General features: G+C 40.1%; 1 protein-coding gene across 12 annotated transcripts in view; it reads right to left on the reverse strand.

The window, feature by feature from the left end:
* LOC118386835 (receptor-type tyrosine-protein phosphatase kappa) overlaps nucleotides 1–17,353 on the reverse strand; it is a 156,049-nt gene extending 138,696 nt beyond the window's left edge. For 3 of the 12 annotated variants that reach the window (XM_052523518.1, XM_052523515.1, XM_052523519.1), the window contains exon 1: nucleotides 17,117–17,350. In XM_052523518.1, the coding sequence (XP_052379478.1) occupies nucleotides 17,117–17,189 (73 nt within the window). In that variant the 5' untranslated portion in view covers nucleotides 17,190–17,350. Of the gene's footprint in view, nucleotides 1–17,116 lie in introns of all 12 variants that reach the window. The other 9 variants (XM_052523513.1, XM_052523512.1, XM_052523514.1 and 6 more) reach the window with 6 other exon arrangements.
* Nucleotides 17,354–17,910: the final 557 nt, after the last annotated feature.

Genomic DNA, 17,910 nt, shown 5'->3' on the forward strand with positions numbered 1-17,910 from the left:
TTGATCCATGTCCTGTTCTGAGGAGAGACTATGACTAAACTGTATGATCACATCAAAGACCCAAGACGATCATGGAACTGGCAGGTCCAGGTGTTGTCCAAAACCAAGCTACTTGCAAAGGATCTGAGAAAGAGTTTAGTCTGCTGCCAAAGTACGCTGCTGCAACCACTTACATTTTTTTTATGTTTAGAAGCCCAGCATGCATAGTGGTTGTCAGTTGAAAGACCCGTGACAAGTAAATATTTATAACCCAAGATTACATTAGAAAAGCAAATGGTTCACTTTGGACTTTTCATGGTATTTGTGTGTTTGTTACAAATCAAACCAGCACAAACAATAGGAACAGCACACGCAACAAACAAACAAACTTCAAGAACGAAAAGGAAGAAGCAAATTTTGAGATTAATGTAGTGTAAAAGTAATCTGAGGAGGGTGAGTCAGTGAATGATTTTCCTAAGGTTAAAAAAAGGTGCAGGTGAAATCTGGGCCAATGTTTATAGACTTATCATGAGGGGACTCAGTGGCTCTGCGGTTGTGGTTCTGCGTACCCACATCCAGAACCAAACATGCAGTCAGAGCCGGCCCTAGCCTCTTGGCGAGCTGTTGCACAACCAAATTCAGAAATTGCACCTCGTGTATTCGACTATTCTAACTCTCAACAGTAAGTTGAGATGCCAACTGAGTTATTGAGACCCCAGTTGAGTTCCATCATCGGGTTGATTGAAACAATGTGGATGAAATTAGGTTTCCTCTTTTATCTTCTCTGATTCCCAACTCCTCTGTTGTCTATTGTCACCCTTTCGGAGGGGTAGGAGAAACAACAGTCCAATGTTATCCATGGAGTAGAAACAACCCATTGCAAAAGGGTTTTAGGAATTAACATAATAAGAGAGCTAGAAATAACATGCTGCTTTCAGGTTTGTATTTCAAATAGAGCTGTAAAATTGTATTTTTTTTTATTCCATCATCAATACACACAGTACGAGCTACCTTTGAAATATTGCATTAAGCGTGACAGAGACAAGAGACAGAATTCTGATTGGGTAATCAGATTGGATTTTTCCCAAGCAGCAGAATCACAGCTATTTAACCTTCATCTTTAAGCTGCCGTAGATGTGCACATTTCTGCATTAGAGATTGGCTGCCATGAAATAATGTTAGCCTGCTGGGATAACTTGACCCTATCAAAGTTCTTAGCTTGTAAATGATGTCACTGACAAACAAGGGATGAACTCCCAGGACCCGCACCTCCATTAAGAATACCAATGAGTCTCGAAGCCAAGTCGCGTCTGACAGCTCCAAATTCAGCCCATTGTTCATGGCTCTAAAGTGCTACCAATTTTTTTGCCAATTAAAACTCCAGGTCGCACAGAAGACCCAATATCTCAATACCCCATAAATGACAAATCAAAAAAGGTTAAGAATTATTTGCAAATTTATTTAAAAAATGAAATACCACATTTACATAAGAATTCAGACCCTTTACTCAGTACTTTGTTGAAGCACCATCGGCAGCGATTACAGCCTTGAGTCTTCTTGGGTATTACGCTACAAGCTTGGTTCACCTGTGTTTGGGGAGTTTCTCCCATTCTTCTCTGCAGATCCCCTCAAGCTCTATCAGGTTGGATGGGGAGCGTCGCTGCACAGCTACTTTCAGGTCTTTCCAGAGATGTTTGATTGTGTTTTGCTCCATTCAGCTTTCCCTCGATCCTGACTAGTCTTCCAGTCCCTGCCCCTGAGAAAAACCCACAGCATGATGCTGCCAACACCATGCTTCACTGTAGGGATGGTGCAAGGATTCCTCCAGACGTGACGCTTGGCATTCAGGCCAAAGAGTTCAATCTTGGGTTCATCAGACCATGAGAATCTTGTTTCTCATGGTCTGAGAGTCCTTTAGGTGCCTTTTGGAAAAGCGGGCTGTCATGTTCCTTTTACTGAGGCCTGATTGGTGGAGTGCTGCAGAGATGATTGTCCTTCTGAAAGGTTCTCCCATCTCCACAGTGGAACTCTGTCCAGTACAGCCAGCTTTAGGAAGAGTCATGGAGGTTCCAAACTTCTTCCATTTAAGAATGATGGAGACCACTGTTTTTGGGGACCTTCAAGGATGCAGACATTTTTGGTAACCTTCTCCAGATCTGTGCCTTGACACAATCCTGTCTCAGAGCTCTACGGACAATTCCTTTAACCTCATGGCTTGGTTGTTGCTCTGACATGCACTGTCAACTGTAGGACCTTATATAATATAGACTCATGTGTGCATTTCCAAATGATGTCCAATCAATTGAATTTACCACAAGGTGGTAAATCAATCAACATGTACAAATATCTCAAGGATGATCAATGGAAACAGGATGCATCTGAGCTCAATTTCGAGACTCATAGCAAAGGGTCTGAATAATTATGTAAATAAAAAGGTACTTCTGTTTTTTATTGAGTGTAGATTGATGAGGATCTTTTTTTTTATCTTATCCATTTTAGATAAAGGCTGTAACATAACAAAATGTGGAAAAAGTCAAGGGGTCTGAATACTTTCTGAATGCACTGTATATATCTATGCATGCATGCATGTATGTAAATATAAAATAACACACATGGAATCATGTAGTAACCAAAAAAGTGTTAAACAAATTAAAATCTATTTTAGATTCTTCAAAGTAGCCACCCTTTGCATTGATGACAGCTTTGCGCACTATTGGCACTGTTTCAACTAGCTTCATGAGGAATGCTTTTCCAACAGTCTTTAAGGAGTTCCCACATATGCTGAGCACTTGTTGGCCGCTTTTCCTTCACTCTGCAGTCCAACTCATCCCAAACCATCTCAATTGGGTTGGTGTTGGGTGATTGTGGAGGTCAGGTCATCTGATGCAGCACTCCATCACTCTCCTTCTTGATCAAATAGCCCTTACACAGCCTGGAGGTGTGTTGGGTCATTGTCCTGTTATAAAACAAATGATAGTCCCACGACAGGGAAACCAGATGGGATGGTGTATCGCTGCAGAATGCTGTGGCAGCCATGCTGGTTAAGTTTGCCTTGAACTCTAAATAAATCACTGACAGTGTCACCAGCAAAGCACCCCCACACCTCCTCCTCCATGCTTCACAGTGGGAACCACACATGCGGAGATCATCCGTTCACCTACTCTGCGTCTCACAAAGACACGGCGGTTGGAACCAAAAATCTCACAATTGGACTCATCAGACCAAAGGACAGATATCCACTGGTCTAATGTCCATTGGTCGTGTTTCTTGGCCCAAGCGAGTCTCTTCTTATTATTGGTGTCCTTTAGTAGTCGTTTCTTTGCAGCATTTCGACCATAAAGGCCTGATTCACGCAGTCTCTGAACAGTTGATGTTAAGATGTGACCGTTACTTGAACTCTGTGAAGCATTTATTTAGGCTGCCATTTCTGAGGCTGGTAACTAATAAACTTATCCTCTGCAGCAGAGGCAACTGTGGGGCTTCCTTTCCTGTGGCGGTCCTCATGAGAGCCAGTTTCATCATAGCGCTTGATGGTTTTTGAGACTGCACAATTTTCCCCATTGACTGACCTTCGTGTCTCCAAGTAATGATGGACTGTCGTTTCTCTTTGCTTATATGAGCTGTTCTTGCCATAATATGGACTTGGTCTTTTACCAAATAGGGCTGTCTTCTGTATACCACCCCTACCTTGTCACAACACAACTGACTGGCTCAAAAGCATTTAGGAAAGAAATTCCACAAATTAACAAGGCACACCTGTTAATTGAAACGTATTCCAGGTAAATACCTCACGAAGCTGGTTGAGAGAATGCCAAGAGTGTGCAAAGCTGTCATCAAGGCAAAGGGTGGTGTATATGATCTCTATTTTTTAGTCTGAGTGCCTACAATCAACTTGTCATGTTTCTAGGGCAAGGGTTAGTTTAGCCCAGAAATATACAGTGTTCTTTACTTCAAAATGACTGACTTTACCCAAATGACCCTGCTAATTTCAGTTCAAACTCACAGAGATATGGTTAACCTAAACCATGTGGGGGAAAGTCACGAGTGGACCATAAATACTGGAGTCAGTTGGGGGGCCTTTTAGTAGAGTCACAGGGAGGGAAGTCTGGCGGGGGCACTACTTTTCAAGAGAATGGTCAAGTATACCACACAGGATGGGAAAATAACCAAACAAAGGCCTGGGACAGAAACATCCCACGGGCTCTGGTATTCATACAGTAAGCACATCTCTTATGGACATAACTTGCCAATACAACGTCTGTCATACAAAGGCAGACTCTAGCTTAACTTAATCTTCGCTAAGCACATTTTTCCATCTCCAGTTTAATGCTTCCCACGAGAACATTTTTAGGAATTTACCTTAAAATAAACTGTGCACATAATTCACCAAAACCTACTGTATCGTAACATATAACTTAACTTGAGTCAAAACCTTGAACAAGTACCTAAGACACACCTTTCAGAATACACTATGAGTGTGATGATCTAGGCTATGCTCCATAGGTAAGTGTTGGATAAGGAGAGTGCTGCGGTGCCCTCAGAAGGCCTTTGCTCCTTTGTTTGAGTAAGGGGCAATAAATTCCAAGTTGAGTGGGGACGTGAGGACCTGGTTCTTTGTGCCTTTAGTGTACCAGTGGGCGAAAGCCCAGCTTTCTCTGCAACCTGCAGGGGGATCTGCTTATTAACATCAATGCAGAAAACGGACGGACGGGGGGGGGGGGGCATGATCAAATGTATATCATTAATATTAATTTGTGCCGACTTAACAAGCAAATCCTCTTTTTGAAAGCCTCCCTACTAAAATTCAACAAATAACACAAGTGATCATGAGGATCATGTGTAGTTTTAAGCTTTGTGGTCTGCTTTTCCACAGGAAAGTAAGCAGCTTAAGTTTATTAAGCAATGCTATACATTTTTTTTTGCTTGAAAATATTTATTTGTATTTATTTTTTATTTCACGTTTATTTAACCAGGTCGGCTAGTTGAGAACAAGTTCTCATTTACAATTGCGACCTGTCCAAGATAAAGCAAAGCAGTTCGACACATACAACAGAGTTATACATGGAGTAAAACAAACATACAGTCAATACTACAGTAGAAAAATACATCTATATACAATGTGAGCAAATGAGATTAGGTAAAGGCAAAAAAAGGCCATGGTGGCAAAGTAAATACAATACAGCAAGTAAAACACTGGAATGGTAGATTTGCAGTGGAAGAACGTGCAAAGTAGAAATAAAAATAATGGGGTGCAAAGGAGCTAAATAAATAAATACAGTAGGGGAAGAGGTAGTTATTTGGGCTAAATTATAGATGGGCTATGTACATAATACAATAATACAATTTATAATACAATTTTACATTGAGGAAATAAACATGGAGTACTGTAACATTTCAAATGCTACATCATAAACTACCTAAATGAGGATTGTTCTGCACTTAACGTTTCTGTTGTACAAACAATCCAGACAATAGTGCCAGACAGAGATGTATTGATAGGAAAACATAAAGCCGCCCAGACAGAAAAGGCAACAGTCTTCTTTTCTTATCTGTTTCAGCCCTGAGCTCGTGTGCCTGTGTGAGAATTCCACTTCAATATGATGTTGAGACTTCAGCCCTCGGGAGGTTTTCAGAAGCAGGTGTACAGCAGCTAAAAGCACATGGTATCCAGGTTGCTACAAACATGATGACGAGGTAAACCACCCGTGGGGAGAAACCCACTCCACCTGGAAGACAGACAGGACGATGACGATGATGGTGGGGCAGTTCACTGTGAGTCAGTCACACAACAGCTCCACGCTGTAGCAACATGTCGACTATGCACACTCAACCATTAACTACAGACATATCTACAGAATCTGCAGACAAATCTCCAGAAAGTCGTTCATGAGGAGCAGACAAGCCTACACGTGGCATGTCATTCAATTGGAATGAGCATTTGTTCTCTGAGGTACTGAACTTGTAAGTTATTTTTGGTAGTTCATCGTCTATAAAGAAATCTAAATCTAAAGACAGTCAATTGTTATACATTCTTTTCCACACTACAACAAAAATATGGTCTCATCCAATTGAGCTATTAGCAGTTTATTCAACTAGTCATCTGCAAAGAATATTGTTGTTCACCACTGAATGCCAACTTTTAGACCATATGTTGGCTGTATGTATATTGGAGTCGTGATTCGAAGTTAAAGTATGAGGCAGAACAGACTGAATGTCTATTTTAAATCACCAGACACTGGCTGTGGAACAGTTTTTTCTCCAGCATGTCTGTGAAACCTGTCAATAGCTAGATTTCCATCTGATTTGTGACAGGTTTACATGCAAATATTCTCAAATCTGCATAAAGAAAATATGATAGACGGGCTGTGCTGTACTTGTTTGCGCATTCCACCGAGCGCCATGAGCCAATTGGGAGCCACAGATCCATATGCAGGATGTTTGCCACTTCCTCTGTCCTCTTAGACCTTAGTTACTCTTCACAATGAGGGATTGAAAACAATTTCCTACCAGTGGTGTTTCCGCAAAACTGACTTATTTCAGATAGAAATCCGTGCGTGATGGTGTGCACACAGAATGTGCTTTTCCGTTTAAGCGAACTGAACAACAATCTAATGTTTGATGTGTTTCTATCGCATTTTCAACTCTACCGATAGTTTTGTTACAAAAACTGTTGAGTTAAATTGTTCTCAACATTTGCACATGTTTCAAGCAGACCACCATAGTCCCTGTGCCCAAGAACACTAAGGTAACCTGCCAAAATGACTCGTAGCACTCACTTCCGTAGCCATGAAGTGCTTTGAAAGGCGGGTCATGGCACACATTAACACCATTATCCCAGAAAACGTATACCCACTCCAATTTGCATACCGCCCGAACAGATCCACAGATTATGCAATCTCTACTGCACTCCACACTGCCCTTTCCCACCTGGACACTTTCCCACTAGGAACACCTACGTGAGAATGCTATTCATTGATCATTGACTATAGTTCAGTGTTCAACACCATAGTGCCCTCGAAGCTCATCACTAAGCTAAGGACCCTGGGACTAAACACCTACCTTTGCAACTGGATCCTGGACTTCCTGAAGGGTAAGTAGCAACACATCTGCCACGCTGATCCTCAACACTGGAGCCCCTCAGGGGTGAGTGCTCAGTCCCCTCCTGTACTCCCTGTTCACCCACGACTGCATGGCCAGGCACGACTCCAACACCATTATTAAGTTTGCAGAAGACACAATAATGGTAGGCCTGATCACCAACAACGACGAGACAGCCTATAGGGAGGAGGTCAGAGACCTGGCCGGGTGGTGCCAGAATAACAACCTATCCCTCAACGTAATCAAGACAAAGGAGATGATTGTGAACTACACGCCCTCATTCTCATTGATGGGGCTGTAGTGGAGCAGGTCGAGAGCTTCAAGTTCCTTGGTGTCCACATCACCAACAAACTAGAATAGTCCAAACACACTAAGACGGTCATGAAGAGGGCACGACAAAGCCTATTCCCCCTCAGGAAACTAAAAAGATTTGGCATTGGTCCTCAGATGCTCAAAAGGTTCTACAGCTGCAACATCGAGAGCATCCTGACTGGTTGCATCACTGCCTGGTACGGCAACTGCTCGGCCTCCGACCGCAAGGCACTACAGAGGGTAGTGCGTACGTCCCAGTACAACACTGGGACTAAGCTGCCTGCCATCCAGGACCTCTACACCAGGCGGTGTCAGAGGAAGGCCCTAACAATTGTCAAAGACCCCAACCACCCCAGTCATAGACTGTTCTCTCTGCTAAATGCATGGCAAGCGATACCGGATCGCCAAGTCTAGGACCAAAAGGCTTCTCAACAGCTTTTACCCCCAAGCCATAAGAGTCCTGAACAAATCAAATGGCAACCTAGTCACTTTAACTATACATTCATGTACATATTAACTCAATTAGCCCGACTAACCAGTGCCGCCACACGTTGGCTACCCGGACTATCTGCATTGTTTACCGCCACCCCCCACCCGCCAACCCATCTTTTACACTGCTGCTACTCTCTGTTTATCATATATGCATAGTCACCGGTGCTTGTATATAGCCTTGCTACTGTTATTTTCACTGTCTTTTTACTGTTGTTTTAATTTATTTTTAATTATCTATTGTTCACCTAATACTTATTTTTTACTTAAAATTGCACTGTAAGGTGCACCTGTTGTACCGACGCACGTGACAAATACACTTTAATTTGACTTGATTTGATAAAGGCGTTTCCACCGCCATTTCCAGCAGAATTAATTTTACCAACACAAAGCTATCCCACCATGTCAAACTAACAAATTATCCGTTGGCATTTGTGACCTGATTAGTTAGTATGTCCCAAGTATGGGGACAATAGTATGTCCCAAGTCACGACTTCACAGGAGAGCCGTTTGAACGTAAAAAATATGTTTTTTTATCAAAATGTTTTTTTGGGGGCAGAAAGCCTTCTCAAACATGTGAACTTTCATGTGCCTTAATAACAAACTTGTTTGCCATCTGTAAATAGGAATAAAATTGTTATATTACGAGCCTTGTTTTAAGCCACAGAAGAAGGTTGCAACCTTCCCACTAGACATGATTGGCTGAGATAATGAGTGGGCTGGTCATTGGTCTGCCATATAGAGGGCTTCTGTCTATTTGAGCTTGTCAGGCTGTTGGTAATCCTGTCAAACACAGGTTTTAAAAAATGTATTGTATAATAGAGTTGCATAAATATTGCTCTCCACTTTCTGGTGGATCACGCTTTGAAATCAGTGGAATTAGAGTATGATAGCTAAAGAGATGGAGAAAACACCTCTCTCTGGATTACATCTTCAAACTAAGGGCAATTGTGGTTTGGCATTTCTGACAGGGAGATGCGTCCATCATGCATGATTATGTATACAGGTAAGATAGCTAGCTACATTTTCAGATATTACACATTTCTAATTTTGTTCATTGTTGTTTAACTAGCCAATGTTAGCTGGCTGGCTCGTTAGCTAACATTACGTGACGTGAGTGACATTAAACATGGTTTACATAACTAAGTTTATTGTTTACCTAGCAAGCTAGCTATATGTCTTAAGCTAAAGTGTACTGGTAGCTAGCTAACGTTAGCTGGCTGGCTCCCTAGCTGACGCTATTATTCGTATCCCTGTGCCGTTTGCTATTCTAGTTAGAGCCTAATGTTAGCTAGCTAACATTGAACCTGGTTAGTTACCTCCCAGCACTGTGGCATTGTTGGCACTGTGTTCATTGTTGTTTAACTAGCTAATGTTAGCCGGCTGGCTCGTTAGCTAACGTTACATGACGTGTGTACAACACCTGTTGCATATGGCCGATGTCAGTAAACGTCTGCAAAAAAAGTGTAATGAAATTGTTGCCAGCAGAGCTGGTTAGGCTGTTTTCATGTTATCCACAGGTAAACAAATCATCAGCCAGAGCATGAACTGTGCGCTCAGAGAGCGAAATGAGATGGGTGGGGCTAAAGCTTGAGAGGGTGTGAACGAATCTGAATGAGTGTAGATAAAGAAGAGCTCTTCACTAGATACCAAAACATTCAAAGGCCATTTTCTCAAAAGTGAGTTTACAAGTTGATCAACTTTCAAAGCAGAATTATTTTCCCATCGTTCCTCAAATGCAGTGTATGATATACCATTTTTGTAGCTGAGTCTCTACTTTTATCCAATGTAAAAAAAAAAAATCTAAATTTGCTACATAAGACCGAATCCAAGAGGTGGTGTAACATTTAGAAAATTGTACCAAAAGGTCCTGTTTCCATCACAGAGTTTGGCCAGGCCTCGAATTTTCTAATTTGTCCAACGCAACCATTTGACAGAATTTAGACCATGTTGAATTGAAGTCAACCTCAATGGAGAGTACTGTTGCACGGTAGGCCTATAACAAAACTATATTAGAACATGAAAAAATGGTTTGGTACTAGAGTCTGTGTTACTTTTGATACTTCTGTCAAATGTTTCTCACTGATCAAAGCCTGTCAATCAGCGCAGCTGACCCCTTATTTTAGAACACCGTGCCTGCTCCACGTAACATTGTGCAGGCTAGCAATGATTAAATCCCCACTCATGATGCACAGAAATTAACACACTTCAATAATTCGACACGGCATGTAGAAATGTTGAAGAACACTTTTACAATGGAAGAAGATGCCGGTAGCGTCCAGCTTTGTAGGCTAACTTTCCTTGCTAGCTGACAGCTAAAGCGAACATAAATTCACTACCCAGGTACTCTGTGATAATATTCAAACCATAACACTAAATATCCTGATTACAAAGCTGATTGCCACCAAAAGCTTATATCATTCACTTATAGAGAGTAATCGTAATGTCGTCTTTCTGTAGGCACTAACTCCGCCATGGTTCGTTGGACAAATCCTGAAATGAATGTTTTTTTTGGATAAACGCAGAAAATAAGGACTGAGGTAAACACAGGCTTAGGAGATCTTATATATTTTATTGAGATTATCTTCATCAGCTAACATCACTTTTTGTGAATTTTGAAGCATTTATGAAAAAAAATAAAAGCTTCATAATTCATAAAGGTCATGTTTACTGATTGATATGTGTCAACCTCAGACCTATTTTCGCCGTTTATCGCAAAACCCTATTCTTTTCCCATTCATTTTCGAATTAGAGGCAACTCATTTCTGAGTTTTATGACTACAAGCTGGCGAGCACTATTCAGTGTCTCTCACACCTCTCCCAAAGATTATCTATTGCCTCAGCAAACTGCCTCGTGAATAACGTCATTACTGTTTTTTTTTTTTAAAGACAGCTCACATTTTTATAGAAGAAGCTACTTCTATGCAAATGTTGTTGACCAGTACAATCAAATAAGTCCCAAATGGAATCTGTATTCCCATGACATCAGCCAAAACAAGCTCAATAACTAAATACATGCACACACTCCTATTGAATATGCATTCACCTGTATTTTGGATAGGCTTAGGCTATATATTTACCCAGTTTATTAATAGAGATTTACTTTAATTATTACCATTGTGTAGTTAGACTGATTAAAATAATTCATTAATGCATACATGGCTGTCTCAGATGTTTTTAAAAAATGTATATTTTTTAAAAATGCAACTGTAATGATATTGAACTCAAAAGATGCCCAACGATTGAACAGAGCAGTAGCTGAGTTTCTGTCTGGATCAAGTGCCATTCTGTGACTTCTGCTAATAAATATACCTTCTTTTTTTGCAGTGGTATCGTTTTGGTATCGAAAATTGTGATACTAAACCTGGTATCGAAGTCAAAATTCTGGTATTGTGACAAGACTAATGGAGAGTTGTTTTTCTGTCAAATTAAGGACATGGGAGCTGCACTTTCCAGAACAGGATGTTGAATGTATGATGACGTATGATCATCTTAATTGAGTCAATGCAGTGATACTTCGATCTCCTTAAACCCTCCAACCAGAACAAAATGCCAAAAATCTAATCCGTCAGACTTTTTTTTTTCTCTCCCAGTCTCCCTTAGGAAAAGTCCAGTCAGCTTTCAAAAGAAGCTTAAGGGCAGGCATCAGAATAGACCACCAAAAACACCATTACAGCTTTAATCTCCAAAGTGCTGTGATGACAAAGACTGGGGATAACTGGGGTCTGAGACATTCACCAGGGCACTGAACACGAACAATTGCAGAGCATCTCTCCCTGTCCCCAAATACCCAGCAGACAGGAGCATGATGCATGCTGAGAGCAGAAACACACTAACACTGTCCTCCCATGCAGAGCTTCAAGTGCAACTCCACAAGGCTTTTGTTGCCTTGCGTGTTACAATAGGCCCATGGCCCGTGTTGCTGTGGGCATGAAGAGGGATGAAATGCTCCTTTAAGTCCAGTTCAGAATACATCTGTCTGAGCAGGCACCAAATAAACAACAAGAGCACAGGGCCTTAGAAACACTGCAGACATGTAATACTGTACAGTAAAAGGGTCATTGGATGGATTATTCAAGGCAGTGGCCGAGGTTTAACATGTCTGTTGGGTTTATAACAAGAAGAAACTTGCTTATTCATTCATAATCCCCAGAAAAACTGGCAGATGGGTAAGACGGTGACAAAACCCTTACAGGTGAAGTTCTGAATAAATAAATAAATAAATAAAAGGGGAGAAATAATACAAAAGCTGCTGATTTTGAGGAAAACAAAATTAAAAATCCATACTGTTGCAAAATCACTTGACACGTTCTGTCAGGTATTGATTCACCATGCATAATCTAAAACTTCAGAAAACTAAGGGAACAATAAGTGGCTGCATGCTGCAAATAGATTTTGTTGAGGCCATGCATAAAAAAAACATACAATTCCCTCACAGATGCTGAGATAAGCAACTTCTCTCACTGTCACCTAACCTGTAATAAAACGAAGATATACGACTGCAAGTGCTGCACTGAGTGGTCAGCAACTTCCAATCTTAGAAGAGTCTTATTGGTATTGAATAGCGGGGTGGGGGGTGTCTTTCTCTCTGTATTTTGCCTCACACACCAGACAAGACCATTGTCTACCATGGCCTATGTTTTAATGGGGGGACATAGTAGTTTATGGCACCAAGTTGCCTTTTTTTTAAAGAAGTGGTTAAACCAGACCAGGATGTAGACATTGGACAAAGCATGCAGTAACTAACCATACTCTAGGGGAAAATTGTGTGCGTAAAAAAAAACCTGAAGCTGAGATGTAGTGAAGGATATCCTATTAGGCCTTGGAGAAACTCACCCTCTTGTGCCAAATTCACAAACATAGCAAAGTAAAAACATACAAATGTACTGGAAATGCAAGTGCTATGATGAATTGTTTGTCAGAACAACCAATAAGAGTAAGGTTAGGCTAGTTATTTCTAGCGCTGACTCACCATATGAAAGCATCAATAGTGTTCTTCTCATTAGGGGTCCATTTTGAATACACCTCACCCAGTAACAGCTGTTCATCTCCTGCAGTGTCTACCTTTTGGTTAATGGCCATCTCTCCCGAGAGTCATTCACACTTGATTCTCAGATAGGTGGGCAACTAAATGAGTTTGCTTCTCTGTAATTACTTAGGCAACCACAGTGATTTTACAACGCAAACACTGAAGGGTAACTGCAGATGAATGTCGTTTCAAAAAGAATCCATTTATTCCATGCATTTCATGAAGGAAACCGTGTTGCTTATCTGCAACAACAGCTGTTATTTCATGTTATCGCCCACGGACGTCACAATCAAATGAATGTGTGGTATTCGGCTAAACTCACATGATCTGTAGCCCGCAAAAGTTTTGAAAATGGTTTGTTTTATATATATATATGAGAAATAATCAGATCATGTGAGAGCGTCACGAGCCATTCCCGAGGAGAGAGCCATTAACCGGGAGATGCAGTGACACATCTGCACAGAGACCATATTGAGCATTCAAGGTGGCATAGTCCAACAGCCAAGGAGTCATCAGGTCACAATTAATCAGGACAGGGACTCCTGTGGAATGATAGCACAGCTCTGTAACTCACCCTTCACCGGTTGTCCCATTTGCGCTGCGGCCAGATGCAAGCAAACAGCAAATAAATCAGAAGTGGATTAGCACACCGATTTGTATATTCTCATCGCAGAGCATTGCTTTATGAAATTGACATTGTACATTTATGTAAAGTGATCTTCCAGATCATTTCCATAATACCACCAGCATAATCACATCATTTACGAATCAATCTCGAAAATGTGTAATTTGCCTTTTGTCATTGTGTGTTTTTGATTACTCTAATGTAATTAATCCATGGTTAAGACTTTCTGATTAATTAATCTGCAATTATATAGACAGCTGTATTTTCTATTTCCAACCCCTAACCAGTGGTGAATTAATCTGATGATGCAGGTTACACTCAAACAGATATGTGAGAACGTGTGTGTGTGTGTGTGTGTGTGTGTGTGTGTGTGTGCGCGCGCTTTGAAGAGCAAAGACTTATGGAGGCCCTTAGTTAATCAGCAATTTTTAAAAAAGAGACTACGGCCAAAAGGTTATAGAGGCAGAGGCTAAAGTAACAATTATGGGCTACATATAGTGTGGGGTCTGAAATTATTGACACCCTTGATAAAGGTGAGCAATAATGACTTTAAAATAAATAATTCAAAAACAGGACTATATGGTATGCTCATTTTTCAAAAATGTATATTATTTTATACTAATACATTTGCTCAGAGAAAGATTGTATAACACATTTTTTTTTCTCCCAACAACACAAAAGGTAGGGGTCAAAATGATTGACTCCCCTAAAGATTCTTGTAAATACTGTAGTTTTGTATTTGGTTAAAAAAAAAAGTGTAGTATTTGGTCCCATATTTCTAGCACACAATGACTACATCAAGCTTGTGACTCTACAAACTTGTTGGATGCATTTGCAGTTCTAGTCAGTTCTAGTCAGTTCAGTCATGTAGAAGTGTTTAGAAACATATTCTATTCTTATTAACAATAAAAGTGACACCAAAAGGACACAATACATTATTTACCATTCATTTTCTATTGGGCACAAAATAATCCGAAACACAACCGAGATGAACTGCAAATGCATCCAACAAGTTTGTAGAGTCTAGGGCAGTCCCCGACTAAATAAATCTTGGCTGACCAAGAGTCGTCTGTTCCTTCAACCAATCAAATTGTTTAAACTTGTATTTTTCCATATATATATATACACATCCTTTGTGTTTTAATAAAATAAATTATATGTAGGCTACTGAGCTTGTATGATCCTTTAAGCACACTGTGACTAAATAATTAAGACAAATGACTCAAGAGGGAGCCAGAGATCAAGACAACTTTACCATAAGAAAAAAACCTGTTCCTGAACCTCCTCCTCCCACCGCTGCTATGCCTTCACAAATTCTGCTATTACGCTCCCGAAGTTGTCAGTAATAGGCTACACCAGGGGTCGGCAAATTTTTCCATTTGGAGTGCCAAATGGAAAAAGACCAGGTAGCCTAGTCCTACTTATATGCGTAATCAGGTGCGCGTTCTTACTCAACATTGACAGGAGCACTCCAAACAAAACACAATGAATAAATTGACAACTTGTAAATGGAATGAAATAAACCAAAACTTGTTTCTCACAAGTGTAGCATAGGTTGTGCGCTATACAAACAATGTTTCCACTCCTACAATCACAACAGTAAGACTGTAATAATAATATATTAACATAAATTACCGTAACCAAACAAACATTGTAAATGAGAAATTATGGGAATTAACAGTAAATGTACTACTGGTGATACTGGTGTGCCACCCCCACGGCCTCCGCAATGGATTAGTCCACTGAGACAGGTGTCAATCAAGACATGTGCCATACATTTATTAATCAACCAAACAATCTAAATGGGATCAGCCCTAGTAGAGAGACAAGCTTGATGTAGTCATTGCGTGCTAGGAGTATGGGACCAAATACTACACTTTTGACTACTTTATTCATAAGAATCTTTAAGGGTGTAAATAATTCTGACCCCTATCTTTTTGTGAAAATAATGTATTACTTGTTAAACAAAATCTCTTTCTCTGAGCAATTGTATTAGTATGAAATTATATAATTTCCCACATTTTTTGACCATACAATATAGCTCAGTATTTGAATTATTTATTTTATCCAGTCATTACTGCTCATCTTTATCAAGGGTGTCAATCATTTCAGACCCCACTATATCTGAACACATCAGATTCTCAATAAGAATTCCAAAAATGGGAAAATTGTTTCAAAAGAGATCATATCGATTGCAATACAAATATAAAATATACATTAAACATCAATCTTAAATGATTGGGAATTAATAAATATCTATTTAAATGGCAAACAGCATTTATCAGGTTTCTTTAGAATTAACATTTTGAATGGTTTATAGAACCCCCCCCTCCTGCTGTTTTGCAAGTCCCCTGGGACACAGTATGAGATGTATTGGATTTAATTTACACAACAGAAAAAGCTAATAATATGTTTTACCATTCCAAATAGTATAGTAGAGCCTAAACATTCGGTTACAAAAATATTGAATCCGTTTAAATGAGTGACTGAGCCATTAAAACTGGTGGTTTATTTGTGGTTGTATCTTTAGAGCACTTATGAAGAACTACAGTTTTGTCAATTTAGATGAAATTTAGTTGCAACTGAAGGTGAAACACATTGGACCCTCAAGAGTTGAGACATACTAAAAAAAATAGTATATATTTTTTACCCTGAGAGTAATATGTGACGCTTTATTGTATGGTTCCACTGATCTGCTTGTTTATTTAAAGGGCACTGCGAAAGTTCAAAAGGGCAAAAAGCTTTCATCTGTAATCACAATGTTGCATTGTATTCATTCATGTTTCTAAACAAACTGACTTTTACCTTTGGTTCCATGTAATAAGGAAGAATTAGGCTATCATATATTATATACCCCTAGTTGAATCATTGTAGCCTATTCGTATAAGGACCAGTCTTTCTCGTGTCCAAAAAGTTGTCAATTAGGCCTATTGTACAACCATATCATGCCATATTTAAGGTAACAGTAGAGACAGCAGGCTCCTACTTTCAGTCTCACCTTTAGCCAGCCATTTCTTGGCGTAAAGTTCCTAAATGGCCAGTTGGTGTTTATTCAACGACTTCAGGTTTGCACAACATCTTCATTAGGCTACAGTATGCAACATAATGCGAAATCACAACAAGCAGTTTACTGCTATGTTTGCCTGTTATGATCAAATTGACCATTTCAATGTTGTGATCATGCAGAAATCAAGGATCCGATAACTTTTTTTCAAATTGGCGACATAGTCTATGGGTGCATGCAGCGACGTCAGGACAGACTCAAATACTTTCGTTCTAGGTGGCAACATTTTGGGACGTAACCGTATATTCTGAACGGTAACTTGCTCGCTATACCTACAGTAAAGCCACCGCAGAAATCGGACCCGATTTTGGAGCAATGATTCGGAACAATCTCAAACATTAGGCTATCAGACTTGACATAGGCTAATTGTGCTTGTGTATCAAGTTTTTCCGGATCAACGAAATGCAACAGTCCACACCTTAATTTAAATTACTCCAACTAAAAACATTCACCACCAACTTTCCTCTACGCTCGGCTCGTACAGTCTCTCTCACAAAAAGGTTTAAAGATCCTTCCTTACCTGTCGTGAATTGAGCCCCGACGCTTAGAATTGAAGAGTAGAGTAGTATGAAGCGAACTCTAAATGTATCCATGTTTGTTTATAGAGTTGTTCAAGTTTTAAAGCAGTTTGAGACGCTTATTATTCCTGTGGATTCACGGGCTCCATTCTCACCCCTTCACTCTTGCGGATACTTTGTTTCTCCGTGAGTGGAGTGAACGTCCATGACGTCAGCATTGTCACCTATTCAAACGGCTCCTCTCGGAGAGATTTGGCTGCTCCGCAGGCTCTGAGACCGACAGCAGGCTCCCCCTAATGTTGGCAAAGTGCTACAACTGCTTCGTTTTCATGCGTCTTTTTCTATCCAAACGGAACAGAAAGTGTATCCAGTTGAATTTGTGTTGCATTAAATTGTTGATTAACTTGAATCAGATGAATATGTATAGACTAGATCCATGAAATGCATTAATTTTAAAAATGGCATAGCCTTTGAGACCCATTCACAATGACAGTGCCACTTATCACTATCATTCATAGAAAGTGGTACACTTGTGCCGCTATACTCACCCGGTTTACCGGAGGGAGGGATTAGAGATGTCTCATGAAAAGGAAAGGTAATTCTTCACAGTTGCAAAGTGAGCTGTTTGGTGATTGGACAGGGTAGGCTACTTGTAATAACTCAGTAGAACCCTTCTGCAGACACTATAGGGACTTGAATTGAACTGGAAATATGAGTTGTAGATTAATTAGGTATAAAATCTTGAAATCCCTGGTTACTGTAGCATACCAATCAATCAACAGCAGCAATTTGCTGT

Source organism: Oncorhynchus keta, chromosome 8 (assembly GCF_023373465.1).
Source record: "Oncorhynchus keta strain PuntledgeMale-10-30-2019 chromosome 8, Oket_V2, whole genome shotgun sequence".
NCBI classification, from domain to species: domain Eukaryota; kingdom Metazoa; phylum Chordata; class Actinopteri; order Salmoniformes; family Salmonidae; genus Oncorhynchus; species Oncorhynchus keta.